Source organism: Monocercomonoides exilis, assembly GCF_001643675.1.
Source record: "Monocercomonoides exilis strain PA203 chromosome Unknown scaffold70-226867, whole genome shotgun sequence".
NCBI lineage: Eukaryota > Preaxostyla > Oxymonadida > Polymastigidae > Monocercomonoides > Monocercomonoides exilis.
In genome coordinates this window covers 153,598-171,897 of record NW_027150615.1, presented here as the reverse complement: position 1 = coordinate 171,897, position 18,300 = coordinate 153,598, and the positions used below count along the sequence as shown (strand labels likewise).

Below are 18,300 nucleotides of genomic sequence, written 5' to 3'. Positions count from 1 at the left end.
GCACTCATTGAATCATATCTGGATGCTGCAAGAGTTCTTGTCAGCTTCTCTTCAAATGGCTCATCTTCACATTCTGTCTCCTCCTCCTCCTCCTCCTCCTCCTCATTATCATCATCTTCTTCCTCCTCTTCCTTGTTTTCCTCCTTCGGACATTCCTCTCAGTAGCCAAACTCTGTTTCTACTGAAACTCTTCCATCTTCCTTTGAACGCGACGAAGAAACCCTTCAGCAGCTGTTTGCTTTGCTCATCGTGATGATCCGCTCGTTCTCTTCTTTTGTCCTTCCTCTTCTGCTTTCAAGTGCATTCGAGCCATTTCTCTTTCTCTTCTTCTGCGCTGTTGCAGACACTGCTGACGTCATTCAGCCACTTTCTGCTTTTGCTTTTTTAAATGCTATTGTTACACTGCCTATTTCTTCATCTTCTCCTTCTTCTTCTTCTTCATTCTTCAATTCTCTTTACGCTCTTTCACCTTTCAGCTCTTCTTCCACACCACACGAGCCGCTTCTTGTCTCTCTCCTCTCCTCCTTCCTGGACATATCCTCAACCTCCATCGTTCTCGGCAGTCCCTGTTTGCCTCGGGGAATGCAGAAGCTCCACGTTGCTGTCTTGTTCTCTTCGCTCTTTGAGCTGCTGAATTCTGCACTGAACAATAACGAAAAAAACATGAAGTGGCCAGGGATTATACCAGCAAGAGTGGCTAAGTCTCTTGGCGCTGTTATAAAATACCAGGCAGATGTGATTATGGATGTTCCGAGGTGTCTGTCAGTGGGAGGTGATGATGATGATGATGATAAGGACATCAATGAATTGTCAGGAGCATCACCTTCTTCTTCCTCCACCACTTCCTCATCCTCTTCATCGTCTTCTCTGAACAATCTCACAAAGAAGCGCCAGCTGTCTCTTCTGCCTGTCTCAGTGGCTCTGAGAGTCATTCTGAACGAGCTTTCTCAGCTTCATTGCGCATGCAACCGGACAACAGAAAATAATTTGAGGAAACTGGAAAGATGGATCAAAACAGAAGTTGGCTTGAAGCTGCCGGAGAAGTCCTTTGGGCTGATGCTCATTGATTATCTGTGGATGGACAAGCTGGTTGCTGGATTCAATGCTGTTGCTGCTTCCACGGGTGCTTCACCACCAGGAATGGCTGGGAAAGAGATGCTGCGCAGTTTCTCTGTATCTGCTTCTTCTTCTTCATATTTGCCCTCAAACATTGCACGGTGCGATTCGCAGAAGAAGCTGACCTCGTCGCATTCACGTAGCAACTTAGAAGTGGAACTCATTCAGAGCCATTTTGTGGCAGACGAAGAGAGCAGAAAGGCCATTTTGAGTCTGATTGCTGCGCAGTGCAGCGGAAATGAGGCAAACACAGAGCGTCTGCTGCATCTTTTGAACGAGGCGCAGACGATGAACTACAAGAACACGTACACGTCTTTCCACTTCACACCCGCCGAGCAGATTTCAAAGTCGCACAAGAAGGAGAAAAAGGTTGAGAAAAGCGAAGAGGTTAAATACAGAGGGATTGTGAATCCAGGCACGCTGTGCTGCATAAACTCGCTGTTTGAACAGCTGTTTATGCACACGCAGCTGCGCTCCACGCTTCTTCTGTGGGAAGGCGAGCAGTTTCAAGGAAGCGCCCTGGAGAAGCTGGCAAGACCTTCACATGAATACGTGCTGAGTGAGTGGCAGAAGAGCAAATAAACAAGCACACTCCAACCAGACGAGCTGGAGATGAAGATGTCAAAGATGCGGCTGCGCAGCGAGACAGAGGAGGAGAAAGTGCAGAACATCGCTGTATGGAGAGCTGTTCGCTATCTCTTCTGGGAGCTGCAGCACAACTCGAATATGAAGGAGTTCATTGATGCTGAGCAGTTTCTGGAGGTGTATCTCGACCAGGACAGGAAGCAGGTGGTGAATGGCGTGCATTGTTACATCCACGAGTTCTTCATGTGTCTTGTGGACAAGCTGGAGATGCATTTGGACGCAGTGGCTGCTCCAAACTTTGTCAGACACTTTCTGAAGGGTCACGCGATGAACTTGCATGTCTGCAGATACGGGCACGAGCGGTGGAATTCGGATGGCTTCTATGCGCTCGAGGTGGATGTGAAAGGGAAGAAGAATCTGGTGGAGTCATTGGTGTCGATGTTGGTTGGATCGAAGATTGGGAATTACGAATGCGAAGAGTGTTGCAAGTTTCGCACGGCTGATGTGATCAACTAAACAGTTCTGAGAGACCTGCTGAATATACTCATTATTTTCCTCAGGCGTTTTGACTACCAGCCGCTGACTGGGAACAGAGTGAAGATCAATGACAAGTTTGAGTTCCCCATTGAGGAGGACTTGGATCTCGAGCCATTTACGTGGGAGGCGATGCATGTGAGGGAAGAAAAACTAAACAGTATGAAGCGGTTTTCCAAAGCTGACACAGCAATCACCTTAGAAAAGATTGGACGCAAAGAGAATCTGAAGAATCTGCAGGTGCCGCATAACGACGAAAGCAAAGAAAAGCTGCGTCCGGAGAGCTACTACAAAAACCGTCTGCAGGGCATCATCAACCACTTGGGGAAAGCCAATGCTGGACCCTACATCTCATTTGTGCGAGAAAGGGATGCACCGCACCAGTGGTACGAGTTCAACGACGACAGAGTTAGGCTACTCCCTTCTCCTGCCATCGAGACACTAAAAGCCGAGGCCTTTGGCGGGAGCTTCCTGGACGACACAGCGCTGATTGATCCCGAGATCCTCAAGTACAAGCGCTTGAGCCTGCTGAGCGAGGCAGACACAGTTAAGCCGTACTCTGCATACATCCTCATCTACGAGAGGAAGCAGCCGGTGGACGACTGGAGCCTCGAGCGCCAGCTGCTCAGCCAGATTCCACAGGCAAAGCTGAAAGAAAAAACAAGAGGGAGCCATCTGCCTCCCACTATATCGAAAGCAATCGGTTCTTTTCCTCTTTTCGCAATGCATCCTCCACCACCCCACACGTCTCCGCTGAAGATGCGTTCTCCTTTTAATGACGATGTGTTCGCAGACTCCGCATTGACAGAGCATTCGCCAATGAAATCGTCTTTCGATGGGATGAGCAGTGTGGATGAGAGTGTGTTGGTGAGGCAGCTGGGCATCGTGAGAGACAGGCAGATCTTCTCAAACACGTTCTTTGCGTTTGTGAGAAGGCTGTTTGAGCAGTTTGGATGCGAACAATCCGCTGAAGAAGAGGAAGCAGCAACAGCTGCAACTAGCACCAGATTATCAACTGGTGCTTCATCTGCAACAACTGTTTCATCTTTGATTAAAACGAAACTTGCTGGCAAAATCTCATCATCTTCATCCTCATCTGCCTCAGCTTCTATGGCTATGTGTGTTCTGAACGTGCCACAGGAAGGTCCGACATTTTCCCGCGACTTTATGTTTTTCTGGGTGCATTTTTTGCTTCACACCTTCTCCCATTCAGTGCATCATGCGGTGTTTGTGCAGTGGAGCGTGGAGTTGGAGCAGATTCTTGTCCGCTCGCCAGACTTGTCGTTCAAACTGATCAAGCACATCACAACTTAGTTGCTCAGCGGAGAAGCAAAAAAGCGAGACGCCTGCCTTTCCCGGAAGCAAAACCAGAAGAGTTCAACTGCATCTACCGCAGTGAATACAATGACTGCTGCGGAGCTGAACAATCTGGGGTTGAAGACATTGCATGCGCTCCGTCGATTGTGAAGTCCTTTCTCTTACGCTGCGAAGACACTCAGTTGTGCTTGTGTTTTTTCCGCGTGCCCCTCTGCGCACTTTCGGCTGTTCTGAAATCAGTTACAGTGTATTTGTCCAAAGCAGACGCCTCTCAATCACAGCAGCACCTCTCCATTCTGCTCCAGCAGCTCTTCTACCTCTTCACATCGCTGCTCGATCTTCTGCCTGCCAAGCAGAAGAAAGCCATCCAATTCGTCCCTCTGTTCGCCTTCCTGCGAGATGCTTGCTTTCTGTCTCCTGTTTGCTCTTGGCTGCTCCTCCTCGCCAATTACACTCGGCGTTGCCAGGACTTTCTTTCCCCTTCTCTGTCAAAACAGTCGGGAAAGTGTACATTTGCAGCGAAGTCGCTGTATTTTCTTGCTCCTCTGGATGTTAACAGTGCTTGTCAGGATGAGCTGCCTCCGGTTCCTCGTGAAGCAGCAATGGCGTTGTTGACCTCTCTCATTTCTTTTCTGTATAATGCCCCATCTCCGCCTGCGTCTGCTTCTCTCTCCATTCTTATGATTTTGAAAGGAACGAATCCGACTCCTCTTTTTGCTTCGGATTCATCCTTTTTCACAATTTCGCTTCCATCTATTCCAATTTCACAAGAAGATGCATTTAATTCGATCATTTCGCAGTCATTTTGATGATGAAAATGTTAAAGATAATGATAAAGAAAGAAAGGAAGCTATTTCCATACAAACAGTGATTTTTCTTCTTCTTATAAATATTTCTTGAAAATTTTGAGAATTCAATAAATCCTCATATTATCGTGTCTTCATCCAATTATCAACTCGAATGAACAAAATATCCACATTCTGTTACAATAATTGAACGCAGATAGTTCCTGTTAATATGAAATCAATAAAAGAAGCAATGACAATTCAGTGAAACTTCTATTCCTTTTTAAATAATATTATAATGCAAACAATATTCAAATCACACCTTTCATGAATATTCTCCTGATATTTCTTTTAAAAACACATTTGTTTTCAAAAATGAAAATAAATTATTATTATGGATTCCATTTCAAATATTTTTTTGCATAATAATGTTATAAACATTGTGATATGTGTGCAGAATAAGTTTGGAACAAAACTTGTTTTTTTTCATAAATTAAAAAATTATGCCCCACATGAATATGCTATTAAAAATTTTTGTCCATAAACAATACAAAAGCAAACTCATTTTCTCTTATCATTCCAATTTTTCAGAATATCCATTTTCTTTTGTTATTTTTGTTTTATTTATTTGTAAAAGATAACTCTTTTTAAACAAATTCCATTTGTTAAAAAAAAAACTGAGAAAATGGCATATCTTGGAAGAATTTTTATGAAAATTCTGTGATTTGAATTATTAAACATTTATTGCTCAAAATAACAAAATTGCATATAAAAATTTGTGCTGAATGAAAAACATTTGATGCAAAGTTATAATAATAAAGAAAAAATATCTGCAATTTCGCAATGAAAGTCACTGAAATAAAAAAACCAAAAAACCACTAATTTCTGATTTTAAGATTCAAATCTTCTCTCCAATCTCAAGTCGCTTTTGGTTCCAAGGATTATTTTTGCTTATCCATATCATTTCTTATCAACGCATTACCAAAAAAGACTTTGTTCCATTTTTTCTGTCAATCAAAAACTTTTAGCTTTTGTGGCTTATTAACTTTTCCTTTTTGAATGAGGATCTGGTGTTTGCTTCACAAAAGGAGTTGTAATTTTGAGAAGTAATTTACAGCGAAACCCTTCTGGAGTCTGTTGCAGCATGTCAGAATCTTTTTGTTTTGCGTCTTCCTCTTCTTCACTTTCTTCAACTGGAGCAGCACGTCGATCAACTTTGCCATTCCGGAGGCGAAGAAGCGAAGAGAAGAAGGCAGCAGGAGATGATTAGTCATCTTCATCTTCATCTTCATCTTCTTCATCAGCACCTACAATTGACCCTTCAGATGCCTCGGCGGCGGAGGCGTCAAACAAGTCCGCTGGAGCGATGGACTACATCGAGAGGCGGCTGGGGTGAATGGGCGGAATATGCCGCTGTCACTGCAGCTGCTGCTGTAGCAGCGGGGATATGTTGTGGCGCGGCGGGCGGTGCTGTATGAATATGTTGTGTGCGCGTACGATGTGGTTCTTTTTGGAGATGCTTTCGGTTTAGCAGGTGGTTCCGCTTCCATCGCTTGCAGCGTCTGTGGGCACGAAGTCGAGGAGCAAGCGGATCTTTGCAGCGGCAGATGTGAACGCATTTCCATCGATCTAAGATCTGTTTGACCTTTCATTGCAGATATGGCTATCACAGCAGTCGAGGCATGTGGTGGTGAAGATGGACGACGAAGTGATGGGGCGGGGGGTTGCAGTGTGTGATATGGGAGAGATTGTGGAGAAGAAGCTGTCTGCAGCGGGGCTGAGGATGGAGGATGTGGTTCTGTCTCCAGCAGCAATTGCGCTGGTAGCGCTGGAGGGGCGCGAGGAGGCAGAGGAAGGAGGAGGAAATGGAGTGAAAGACGGGTATCCGACAGAAGACAGATAGAAGATATGCGGAAAGAAATTCAAAAAAAAAATGATGAAGAACAAATAACGACGATGAAGATGGTTGTGGAGGTGACTGAACTGGAGAAGCACATGTTTGTGAAGACTGAGGCGGAGGCAGAGAAGATGAGAATGGAGCAGCAGCTGCATCTGTTGAAATTGATCTGTGTTTGAGGATTCCTTCAACGAATAGAATTATTGAAATGATTTGGGTTGTGGAGCTGTTGAAAATATCAGCGAATAGTTTGTTTATAATTGAGGGAAAAGACAAGTATAATGAAGCGAGTGTAAGAAAGTTGTTTGATTTGTGTGGAGCAATAAGAATAAGAGGAGGAAGAGGGAGAAGAAGAAGAGAAAGAATTCTATCAGAAAAGCGGAGTGTTTGTGGCTGTTCTATCTGGTTGAGGGCTGATGAGCAGTGCCTTAACCCAAAAAGGCAATCAGCGAATGATGTGTGTGTGTGTGTGTGTGTGTTGCAGATGGGCAGGCGGTGACAGTGCAGACGAGCTAAACGAACAGCTTCCGAGAAGCCAGCCAATTGAAAGGATGAAATGGCGGAGATTCAGCAAAAGCCCAACGATGAAGAGATTCCTGGCTCTGGAGTATTTGGAGATCTTGTTTCCGCATGGGATAAGAAATGGTGTAAATATGAATCAGATAATTGTGGAAGGTGTGAAGGATAAGTTCCATATGCTCGTTGTGTTGTTTGAGCACAAGAGAGCAGAGAAGAAACAGAAGCAGCCAGCATGAACGAGATTCTAAGAAACTGCACAGCGACTACAAGAGCACATGCGCTTGGGCGAATGTTTGGTGCTGTGTTTGATGTAGAGACGCAGCTGACGGGCTTGGAGAAGGGGAGGCATTCAGAAGTGAGGAGAGCGAGAGTGATCAGTACATTCAACATGTGATGATAGATTCAATATAGAAAAAGAGTTTGTTCAAATCAGGCAGTCAAATGCTGGGGAGAGGACGGGTGAGGAGGTTGTGAGAGTCGTCGGCTCTGACAAATTGTCCGCGTTTTTTCATAGGCTGATCCAATGGGTGCTCCATTGATGTTGAAAGATGGTTGCAGATAATGTGCATAATTGTCTTGTTTCTTCTTCTTCTTCTTCCTTCTCCAAATCATTCGAACTACCCTCTCTCCCTGACTCCTCATTCATCTCCAAACCATTCGCAGACATTTCCACCTGTTCCTCATTTCTCTCCAATTCATCTGAACTTCCATCTGAAGTTATGCCCAAAGACCCATCTGCTGCTTCTTCTTCTGCTCTCCTGTTCTCCTGTTGGATGCCATCAGATGGAGAAGAACTGCACACTTCTGGTTCAACTGAATGCTGCTTGTCTGCGCCCATCTCAACCTCTGCCTTCACAAACCTCAGCACACTCAGCCCAAGCGCCTCCACAATTAACGGCGCCATCGCTTCTTCCAGTTTCCCCTGGTTCTCTTTGATTCTCTCCACAAACTCTCTGTGCGCTGTCGGATACCCGCCTTTCTCCTCATTCCCATCACCTCCCTCTCTCCCTCCATCTTTGCCTCCATCTTCTTCTCCCTCTTCTTCTCCCTCTTTGCCTCCCTTTTCTCCTTCCTCTGACTCTTCCCGCTCCTCCAGCACCGCCAGCGCAATCGCTGCTGGTGACAGAACCACATCCTCCATCCTCAGCCCCGCCGCCTCAATTTACTTCTCCACAATCTCCCCCACTTCACACGCTGCAATCCCTCGCCCCATCACTTCCTCGTCCAGCTTCACCTCCACATGCCTCGACTGCAGAGATCACCATATCTGCAGTGAAGGGTCAAACAGATCGCAGATCAATGGGAGCGCATTCACATCTGCCTCTGTAAAGATCCGCTTGCTCCCCGACTTCGTGCCAACTTACACTGCAAGCGACGGAAGCTGTGCCACCAGCGGAACCGAAAGCATCGCAGAAAGCGCCACATCGTATGCACACACAACACCCCCATACAATGCAACAAGCTATGTCACGCCACAACATATCCCTCGAAGCGTCTGTTGCTTCCTCAGTTACGACTGTCTGTAATTTTCATACACTCCAGCCGCCTCTCGATGTAGTCCATCGCTCCAGCGGACTTGTTTGACGCCTCCGCCGCCGAGGCATCTGAAGGGTCAATTGTAGGTGCTGATGATGAAGATGAAGATGAAGATGAAAATGGTTCATCATCTCCTGCTGCCTTCTTCTCTTTGCTTCTTCACCTCCGGAACAGCCAACATAACCCACATGCTGTTCAAGTGAAGATGGCGAAGAAGACGAAAGTGCTGAGAGAAGAGACGAATGCTGCACTGCCCCAGCAATAAGAAGCTTTTTGAGATACTCTACATCTTCTGCCAGAATCTCCGCAGGCGACACAAACACAACATCCACATTCGGATCAGAAAGATCGACCAACTGTGAAAGCTCGCTGTTCTCGAGCTACGGAAACAGATGGAATTGGGTATTCTTTTTATTTATTTTATTTTATTTTATTGTGAGGAGATGAAGAGGAAGAAGAAGAGGAAGAAGGTGAATGCGGAGAAGGAGAAGAATAAGGAGAAGAAGGAGGAGAAGAATTAAAAGGAGGAGAAGAAGAAGAAGACGATGAAGACGATGAAGAAGAAGAAGAATTTTTGAATGTTGTTGTTTTCGATGCCTGCAAGGTGTTCATCACGAAGCAGCTCAAATGCAGAAAAGAAGGAAACTTTTCATCTGAAAATGATGTTGATACAAAAATGATGGATTGTTGAGACATTCGAAAAGAGGTCCTTTCATTCTATAATGCTCTTGCATCACGCTGATATTGCTGAAGCAAAAAGGGAGAGTTTCTGAATAGCCTGATGAATGCCTCATTTCCACAAGAGCATCTTCCTTGAGAAAACAAAAGAGTTTGCCATTCATCTTCATTCTGATGGAGCAGAAACTGAAATGTCGGCCAATTCCTTCCATATCCATAACGATAATGCTTTTGGTCTCTAAAGAAGAAGAATAACTATATTTGCATTTTTTTCATTGCTCCTTGGCAACAGAGTCGTCTCCAAAAAACTCCTTTTCCAATCTCTTTTCATCCGAAAGCAAATGTATTTTGCTGCCAATAATGCTCAACCATTCGAATAGAAAAGGATGAACAAAACGCATTGCAGAACTCTTATCAAGCGCAAAGCCAGGCAGCTTGGTCAGTGAAACCAATTTTGATAGATTTTGCTTCAAATAATCCATTTTTTGACGGCCCATGATGCTTTTGCAATTAAGCCATTCAACCTTGTTCTTCTGCCATTCGTTTGGTTTATTTTGTAAAGAATTGGAAATGATTTTTTGCTTGTTTTATCCATTTCGATTTTGGCATTTTTCTCTTCTTTTGTCTTCAGCAATCACTTCAATCCTTTTCAATGAAATCAGAATCTGTAAAATAGCACAACCAACGAGGCCCTTCAGGAATACAAACATTGGCTGTTCTTTGGTTTTCGACAAAATAGTCAATAACTCAAAAAAGTCATGAAACTCTTCTTCTCAATCCTTTTGCTTGATTGCAGCTGTCCTCTCCCATCAAGTTCCATTTCTGTATCGTGAATAAATTCTGTTCCAAAAGGGGAAGAAATCAATTTCATGGAGCATCACGAATCGAACAACAATTCTCCATTTGTTTTTGATGAATATTTGTTGGTTTGATCAGCAAGAAACAAAAAACTGCCATTTCTTGCCTCGCTCAGCCAATCAGGCTGCTTTCATAGAAATCGTTTCCAAATCTTTATTAATAAAGCAAAACAATTGGGATTAAATCTGTATCCTTCTCAATTTGTTGGATCATCATCGATGTTTTATATTTATTTGATTTTGCTTAATTGTTGGGTATATTCGTTGCGAATGGATTGCACTTTAAATAAACAGAATGGAACAATTCATTGATGGCAGAACCGAAGACGGAGATCGAGAGATGGCCCCAAAGGAAAAGTTTTCAAGTTTGTTCATTTTTCATGGTTTTTTTTTTTTGAAGGCTCAATGATTTTTTCATTTGGGGAAAATATTTTTTTTTTATTTTTGAGAATTGCTTGATGAATTGAAAAGCTGTAGCGTTTCGGAACAAAAAGAGAAAATTGAAGAAATGAACAGATTGTTTGATGAAATGAATACAGAGGAACTTGAACATGTTTACACAATAGACATGTTCAATAAAATCGATCAAATGATTAAAGAAGAGAAACTGACGATGGGAAATGCAATCTTGCTATTGAAGCACATAGGATATTACAAAATTTTGAAATGCATATGCAGAGAGAACTTTTTCTGTTCTTCATTAAGCAGAAGATTTAGGGAGATGATTATTAAAGAAGATAAGAAGAAAGAAGGAAATAACGAAAAGCTTTTTATTAACCTTATTGAATGTTATCTTTTACTCGACAACCGTTTATCTTCGGATCTATATCCAATATGTGTTCCTTGTCTTCTGAAAGTTGCGTTGAAGAAAGAGGAAGATGAGAAAACACAAAAAGAAGTGGAGATGGTTTTGCTCGCATTGACCAATGTTGGATATATTGTATGAGCATTTCTATTTCATTTTTGAAGCCATTGATTTTTCTTTCGATTTTTTCTGTTTGAAACAGCCAGAAGAAATGTATTTGAACGAAATCAAAGAAATCATCCAACATCATCAAGAACATCACAACCTGACGCATCTTTCCTATCACTGTGCTTGGGAGTATTTGATAAACAGGTTACCAAAAAACAGTTTGGAAGAAGAGATGGTGAATGAGCTGCATTTTGCAAGAGAGGCGACAAAAGAACTGGAAGAGTTGTCGGAGAGTGTGGATTGGAAGAAGAAAGAAGAAGAGATGAGGAAAACAGAAAGGAAAACAATGGATATTATTTTGAGATGGATCGACTCAATTTGTTATTACCTCTACTCATGCCATTTGTGGAATGAAGAATATGCTGGACTTATCAGCCGCATTGTTGATGTGCTTCGAGCATCGAGAGATAATCACAGTGAAATATGCAAGGAATACATTTTATTATTTTATGCAATTACAAAAAATAGAGCTGTGAAACTTGATGTCTTGCTGAAAAGTGGTGCCATTGATGCTGCTTTGGAGGAGATTCTGCGGCCAACATTGAATAGAAGAATGACACTTGAATTTATTTTTTTTTTTTCATTTGATTTCAATGCGGTTGAAAGAAAAGGAGGATGATGAAATGGAAGAAGCGAAAAAAAAATGCTTGAAAAGGAATGTGGTTAAAAAGCAAGAAGAAGAGGGATTCGAAGATATCATTACAAGCTTTCAAAAAACGAATAGATTTTATAATGCTACTGATGCTATATTCATTCATCTTTGAATAATTCGCACGTTCTTTTTTTGAACTTGAGAAAACGAAAGGCTTTGTATTTTGTAACTCATAATTTTTCTTTTTCTGCTTTCAACAATTCACATAATAGAAAACAATTGAATATTTATTTAAAGATTTTTTTAAAACTTCTTTGAAATGGAACTGAATCATAATATAATTATTACAATAATAATTAAAAAAGAAAAAAGGAGAAAACAAGAGTTAATCATTTTTTGAAGGTTCAACTTTTTTGGATCGATCAGGTCCCCACAGAGAATTTCAATCAAACGGTTCAATTGTTTGAGTGAAAATAATAAATGAAGCTAAAAAAAAGGGAGGAAAGAAAAATGAAAAGTTTGAGTTACAAAATACAAAGCATTTCATTTCCTCAGGTATTCACAAAATAATCAGATATATTCAAAGATAATCTTTTAAGAAAATTTTCACTAAGAAAACCAAATATTCCACGAAAACTTATGATGACATCTTCGTATCCTTCTTCTTCCAACTTGTCAAATATCTCCATTTTGATTGTCTTTCTTTTCGCTTTTTCCATTTCATCAATCTCTTTTATTTTCAATCGCCTTGAAATTCCAATAAAAAATTTCAAGCAATAATATGTCATTTTGCCTTTGATTGTTGATTTTGGAATCTCCTCCAAAGCAGCATCAATGGCACCACTTTTCAACAAGGAATCAAGTTTCACAACTCTATTTTCAGCTGCTGCTTCAAATAGTCGAATGCATTCCTTGCCTATGTCACTATCAAAATCTCTTGATACTAGAAATACCTGAACAATGCTTTCAATAATCCCTGAGCATTCTTTATTCCATAATCCGCATTGAGCAAAGAAAGGTTCAAAAATTCGCAGCCATCTTTTCAAAACAAGTTCATCTTTCCTCCCTTTTCCTTTTATTTCCTCTTCTTTCTCTCTCTTCCAATCAACACACTTTGTCAATTCTTCCAGTTCTCTTTTTGTCTCTCTCACAAAATTCATCTCATCCATAATAACGTCTACAATGTAATTAGTGCTGAACGAAAGAATAATCAAAAACTGCCAAACAGACTGAAAGGCAAGTCGTGTCAAATTGTGATGCTTTTCATGATATTGGATGATTTCTTTGATCTCGTTCAGGAAAAGATCTCTTTTAATATTCTGTTCAAAAATAAGAAAAAATATCAATAACTTAAAAATTAAAATCGAAATGTTCAAACACAATATAATTGAATGCAACTAAACGCCAAAAGTGCTATTTCCACTTCTTTTTGAGTCTCCTCGTTTTCCTCCTTTTTCAATGCAACTTTCAGCAGACATGGCACGAAAATAGAACTCAATTCCATTGATGTTAACCCTCCAAATAATAAGATGCATTCACTAAGATCAGTAATTAGCTTTTCATCCTTTCCTTCCTTTTTCTCATCTTCTTCAGCAACCATCTTCTCAAATCTTCTCTTCAACGAAGAATAAAAAAAGCTTAAACACATCATGTTTAATAGCATGTTGCAATAACCCATGTGCTTCAACAGCAAGATTGCATTTCCCATCATCAGTTTCTCTTCTTCAATCATTTTGAGTATATTATTGAACAGTTCTTTTGTAAAAACTGATTTTAATTCTTCTTTATCCATTTCTTCCATCAATCCATTCATTTCTTCGATTTTCTGTTTCTGCTCTTCCTCATTGCAATCTTCAAGCTCAGAAAACAATTCTTCAAAAAATAAAAATAAAAATAAAATCGCAACTATCAAGAATTCAAATGCAACAATGAATGCAAACCATTAAACCTATTGGTAACACTTGTTGCCTGCATTTTTGAAAGCGCATTGCAGACAGAAAACAACGAAAATTCATCATTTGATTTGAATTCAGATATCATTGGATAAAAGAAATTGGCGCAAAATATAAACTCAAAACAACCATAAAAATATAAGTTATTATACCATTCAATGTTGTTGGTATTATTTGGCAAGGCGTTGCAAAGAAAGAAAGAAAAAACGATAAATGTTTTTCTTGTTTGCAGTAATGGATATTCAGATCATTTGATCTGTGAAAACAAAAATATTCCTTGTTGAAATGAGAGATCGGTGAGCGGATATTTACTACGGAATGAGCGATATTATTTTGAGAGGCTGCACGAGACAGCGACGGAGGGGAATTGATGATGGAATTGGGGGAGACAATTTTTATGAAAAGCATCATTGAAGGAAATTCAACGTTTTTTTTAAAATCAAAATATTTGCATGTATGCATCTTTTATCGTTCCTGTTTGTTTAGAAGATTCTTTTATAAATCATCTTTTCAGAGTCCAAGAATCTGATTAATTTTAAAAATGGCCAATTCATTTGTTTTTCTGAGGAGAACATCAGAAGAGTGCTGGATGGCGAGATGCAATCAGCACATATGAATTGCAGTTTGTTGAATTCAACTTGAACAGTGGATGAAAATAAATTCAATTTCAAAGCATTTGTACGAGAAGGGAAATCGAAGAAGAATGCCAACAATTGGACAGCACTGGAAAAGAATAAAATTCGGGAATATTTTTTTCAGGAAAAAAATGGATGAAAACATAGAAAGATGGATATTTAAGGAATAAAAATGATGATGGAGAAAGGAGCACTGGGAAACAATGGAAAAGGAGAATGGCAGCATCAGTGATTGGACAATCTTCTACTTTTGCGACAGAAAGGACAGGCGTGAACTTTTGACGGAATTTTTATAATCAATGTGAAATCTTTTATTTTTGCGTATTTTTTTAATCTTTTTTCCATTCCAACCAACAGTTTTTATTTCTGCGAGCTTCATTCTCAGATACAATCCATTTTATGCAGCATTTTGTGAGCAATGAGTTTTCTTCTCCTTCTCCTCCGATCTCTTCATTGACGATATTATAACTTGGCCGATGGAAAGAATGCATTCTTCGTTTTTGAGAATTTGTTGTTTGAATTACCATCATATTCTCGTGTTGCAAAACGGAATGGATCTCTTATCAGTTGCTGCAGTTGTCTGTTATGAAATTCAAATCTGCCCATTGTGCCTTCAATTTCTTCAGATGAGTTTTTATCTTCGCCTTTGCTATTCAGCAGACTTTGAAGAATTCATCTTGATCATTTCATTTCATTTTCAATACAAACCTCATCATCATCTTCTTCTTCTTCCATTTCACTTTTCTGCTTCTGCAATTGTTGCACTCCGTCCAACAAACAAGTTTGTGGTGGTGAAGCAACGCGCCAAAATCATCATGACGATTTTCATCTCTTCTTCGAAACAGCTTCATTCATTCCATCTGAACATCTGCAGATGTTGCAAATGCAAATTCAACAGAATCAAGTTTTGAGTGAGTTCTGATGAGCCAACAAACAATTGCCATGCAACAAATAGAATGCAACAGAATTGTGTCTCAAGTGCTGGAAATAAATTGGAAGTGTTGTTGGATGCTGAATATGTGGCTGCTCGTTTTGAGAAGAGAAAAGAAGAGTTTGATGAAGAGATGGGGAGGGGATGTGGTGTGTTTGAAAGGGGAAACAAGGTGAATGCTATTCTGTTCGAATTCTATTTTTGGATGGGAATGGCACAAAGAAAGAAAGAAAGAAAGAAAGAAAGAAAGAAAGAAAGAAAGAAAGAAAGAAAGAAAGAAAGAAAGAAAGAAAGAAAGAAAGAAAGAAAGAAAGAAAGAAAGAAAGAAAGAAAGAAAGAAAGAAAGAAAGAAAGAGAGAGAGAGAGAGAGAGAGAGAGAGAGAGAGAGAGAGAGAGAGAGAGAGAGAGAGAGAGAGAGAGAGAGAGAGAAAGAAAGAAAGAAAGAAAGAAAGAAAGAAAGAAAGAAAGAAAGAAAGAGAGAGAGAGAGAGAGAGAGAGAGAAACTGAGGAAGTATTTTGAATGAAGGAATTAATTAAAATAAAAGACCTGTTTGCAATTCATTCAGATCGATCAACACAAGCCTAAACATCATCTTCTTCTTCCTCTTCTTCTTCTTCTTCTTCTTCTTCTTCTTCCTCTTCCTCTTCCTCTTCCTCTTCTTCTTCTTCTTCCTCTTCCTCTTTCTCATCATCATCTTCCTCTTCCTCTTCCTCTTCCTCTTCCTCTTCCTCTTCCTCTTCCTCTTCCTCTTCCTCTTCCTCTTCCTCTTCCTTTTCATCTTCTCTAACTTTATATTCTTCTTCTTCTTCCTCTTCCTCTTCCTCTTCCTCTTCTTCTTCCTCTTCGTCGTCGTCGTCTTCTTCTTGCTCTTCATCATCGTCTTCTTCTTCTTTGCTATTAGTTTCTTTTCATCTGTCATCATCTTCCCATAAATACCAAAATAAGCTTATTAGAACATTTTCATTCGGAGAAATGAAATCTTCAAGCTTCCATTTCTCCGACAGCTATATTCAGCACATTTCACTCCTTCTTCTATAAATAACATTAATTCTTCTTCTTCTTCTTCTTTTATGATATTTTCGCACACTTGGAATTGAATTGGAACCTCAGCACTTTGATGTGCTTTTGCCATTCAATGAGAGGCTTAAACAAATAGATCAAAAACTTGTTTTATTCGCTTTTCTTCGACTCTTCTGATAAATGGATGAATGAGCCTTCTTGAAACTTTTCATTCACAATTCTGAAGATGAAATATCCTTTTGGCAAATTCATTTCATTTCATTTTAACTTCTTCAATGATCAACAAAAATTATAATGTTTTTATCATTTCATTCAACTTCCCCCAAATTCATCTTCAGGCCTCATCTTTCATTTCTTTAACGAATCGCAAAGAAATATTCGTTCGCTTACAGAAATTCAGCAAAAGTGACGTGCCAATGAAACGAGTCATTTTGAGCTCAAAAAGGCCTATCAGAAGGGATGCAATCAAAAAAGGGGGTCAATCCTGGCCTTTTCATTTTGAGATTGAAAGAATTACAGGGCAGAAAGAAAGAGCATTTGAGCAATCCCTTTGTGAAATGGATGAGCTCAAAAATAGCGTTCGGCAGGTTACACAACGTCACACGCCTTCAATATGTCGGAGAAGATGAAACGATGAGGGAAACTTATATATTTGAAAAGGCATATTTCTGGAATATTCAATGAAACAAGAGAATAAATGCCCGACAAGCAATGTAAATTCCATCAAATGCACATCTAAGCCATTTCTTACTTCTTGAGCATTATCTCCACAACATTTCTCGACTTTGCCTTCGTTTGCACATATTTTCACCGACAAGTCAGCTCATGAAATGATTTCTGTCTAATGATCTGCACCTTCTTCAGAAGACCCTCTGCATTGAGTGTGCTCTTGCAGTGCATCTTTGATAGCCAGCAATACATTGCTTTGATGCCAAGATGACTATCCACGTATTCATTGTCAGCTGCATTCTCGTAGAGAAATAGAAACAAATCGACATCCCAATCACCGAATGCTTCTGTTCTGTCATGTCCAACAATCGAGTTGTCTTTCTGAGTGATGCTTGTCATGAAGGCGAACAAGGGTTCCTTCACAGAAGCGACAAATGATTCACGCACAAAATACACATCTCTTCCGACGCTGGCCTTGTTGGCTGAAAACACAATATTGGTGATGGAAAAGGAGGATTCTGACACTTGTGAGCCTTCATTGAACTCGATCATGAGAGCACCGCCTCTTCCTCCAGAACTTGTATCCTCGCTCACAGAGCAGGTGGAGATATTTGTGTCACTTACTGAAAACGAGTTGGCAGGGACAGATGAGGCGAATGAGATGCATCCGCCATTGGTGGCAGCCTGTTGGCTGAACTGTTCTGAGTTGATGTTGGTCATGGTGCAGTTGGTGAGAGAGAGGGAGAGGGCAGGGGAGGTGGAGGAGGAAGATGATATTAAGGAAGAATAACATATCAACGATGAAACAAAAGAAGAACGAAGTGTATTCGCAGAAGATTCCATACAAGTTCTTTTGGAGCATGGAGTATAAATGAGACAGTTGATGTTCTTGGTTGCATTTGCTGTTTCATAATTCTGTGCTCTGTTTGCTGTTGTAGCTGAGCCGCAAAGCTGGAATGGTGATTTGGTGTTGCTTTTTGAGAGGAATGAACAAAAGAAAACGAGTTGCTTGCTTATTTTTTAAAACCAAAAATAAATTTAAACAATAAATACATTTTTAGTTAAATAAATATTGTTTCAAAAGAAGTCGCAAAGCAATTCTTTCTTTTAATCATTGTTAGTTATTTTTTTAACTTTGATAATATTTTGTTCTTTATGATTTATGATTTTTATTAAATGAGAAAAAAGAAAAAATCACCAAAATTGTGACGTTCGATTTTAATCTTTTTTTGAAAAAAGGAAAATCAAGCAATATCAGAGTGTATTTCGTTTGTATTGAACCAAGCCACAGGCTTCTTTATCTCCAGTTAAAATTGGAAGTTGAATCAAATTGGATTTATTTGAAAGATTGTTTTGGGGGAGATTGAAGCTTGGTAATTGATAATCACTCATCTCCTGGATCTCAAAAAAGGCAATTGGAATCTGTTTGCTTGCTGACAAAGTTTTTTTTTCTAATTTCTTTAAAACAATATTTTATCATTTGTTTGAATTGTGAAAAAAATTTAACCAAAAAAACAAATTGGGTGAATGAAAGCATGAAATGAATTTGAAATATAAACTATTGAGTTACAAATGTGAAAGAGTTACATGAATATACAAATGTGTGATGAGCAATAAGCAACGAAAAAAGTTTTATCAAAAAATTGACAGTTTTTTTAAAATCTGGAAAAAACCATTTCAACTGCTAATCTTTGATCAGAATC

General features: G+C 39.9%; 8 protein-coding genes across 8 annotated transcripts; 5 read left to right on the top strand and 3 right to left on the bottom strand.

The window, feature by feature from the left end:
- Nucleotides 1–252: 252 nt before the first annotated feature.
- On the top strand, nt 253–1,698 carry MONOS_9610 (uncharacterized protein; the record flags this gene model as incomplete). Its single annotated transcript, XM_067880126.1, has 1 exon — nt 253–1,698. The coding sequence occupies one exon, from the start codon at nt 253–255 to the stop codon at nt 1,696–1,698; it is 1,446 nt and encodes a 481-aa protein (XP_067718865.1).
- Nucleotides 1,699–1,743: 45 nt separating this feature from the next.
- MONOS_9609 (putative ubiquitin domain containing protein) lies at nt 1,744–4,416 on the top strand (the record flags this gene model as incomplete). Its single annotated transcript, XM_067880124.1, has 3 exons — nt 1,744–2,189; nt 2,262–3,353; nt 3,449–4,416. The coding sequence occupies 3 exons, from the start codon at nt 1,744–1,746 to the stop codon at nt 4,359–4,361; spliced, it is 2,451 nt and encodes an 816-aa protein (XP_067718864.1). The 3' UTR covers nt 4,362–4,416.
- Nucleotides 4,417–5,662: 1,246 nt separating this feature from the next.
- MONOS_9608 (uncharacterized protein) lies at nt 5,663–6,989 on the top strand (the record flags this gene model as incomplete). Its single annotated transcript, XM_067880123.1, has 3 exons — nt 5,663–5,809; nt 5,995–6,218; nt 6,719–6,989. The coding sequence occupies 3 exons, from the start codon at nt 5,663–5,665 to the stop codon at nt 6,987–6,989; spliced, it is 642 nt and encodes a 213-aa protein (XP_067718863.1).
- A 272-nt stretch (nt 6,990–7,261) lies between these two features.
- Nucleotides 7,262–7,894, bottom strand: MONOS_9607 (uncharacterized protein; the record flags this gene model as incomplete). Its single annotated transcript, XM_067880122.1, has 1 exon — nt 7,262–7,894. The coding sequence occupies one exon, from the start codon at nt 7,892–7,894 to the stop codon at nt 7,262–7,264; it is 633 nt and encodes a 210-aa protein (XP_067718862.1).
- Nucleotides 7,895–9,901: 2,007 nt separating this feature from the next.
- MONOS_9604 (uncharacterized protein) lies at nt 9,902–11,416 on the top strand (the record flags this gene model as incomplete). Its single annotated transcript, XM_067880121.1, has 4 exons — nt 9,902–10,012; nt 10,119–10,189; nt 10,274–10,764; nt 10,832–11,416. Exons 2-4 carry the CDS (start codon nt 10,120–10,122, stop codon nt 11,414–11,416), a joined length of 1,146 nt encoding a protein of 381 aa, XP_067718861.1. The 5' UTR covers nt 9,902–10,012; nt 10,119.
- Nucleotides 11,417–11,781: 365 nt separating this feature from the next.
- Nucleotides 11,782–13,573, bottom strand: MONOS_9603 (uncharacterized protein). The gene is made up of 4 exons (XM_067880120.1): nt 13,494–13,573; nt 13,330–13,357; nt 12,768–13,261; nt 11,782–12,708 (listed from the first exon to the last, which is right to left on the bottom strand). The coding sequence occupies exons 1-4, from the start codon at nt 13,494–13,496 to the stop codon at nt 11,941–11,943; spliced, it is 1,293 nt and encodes a 430-aa protein (XP_067718860.1). The 5' UTR covers nt 13,497–13,573; the 3' UTR covers nt 11,782–11,940.
- A 1,916-nt stretch (nt 13,574–15,489) lies between these two features.
- On the bottom strand, nt 15,490–15,872 carry MONOS_9602 (uncharacterized protein; the record flags this gene model as incomplete). The annotated part of the gene is made up of 2 exons (XM_067880119.1): nt 15,490–15,802; nt 15,865–15,872. The coding sequence occupies 2 exons, from the start codon at nt 15,870–15,872 to the stop codon at nt 15,490–15,492; spliced, it is 321 nt and encodes a 106-aa protein (XP_067718859.1).
- Nucleotides 15,873–16,985: 1,113 nt separating this feature from the next.
- MONOS_9601 (uncharacterized protein) lies at nt 16,986–17,387 on the top strand (the record flags this gene model as incomplete). Its single annotated transcript, XM_067880118.1, has 1 exon — nt 16,986–17,387. The coding sequence occupies one exon, from the start codon at nt 16,986–16,988 to the stop codon at nt 17,385–17,387; it is 402 nt and encodes a 133-aa protein (XP_067718858.1).
- Between the last annotated feature and the right edge of the window lie 913 nt (nt 17,388–18,300).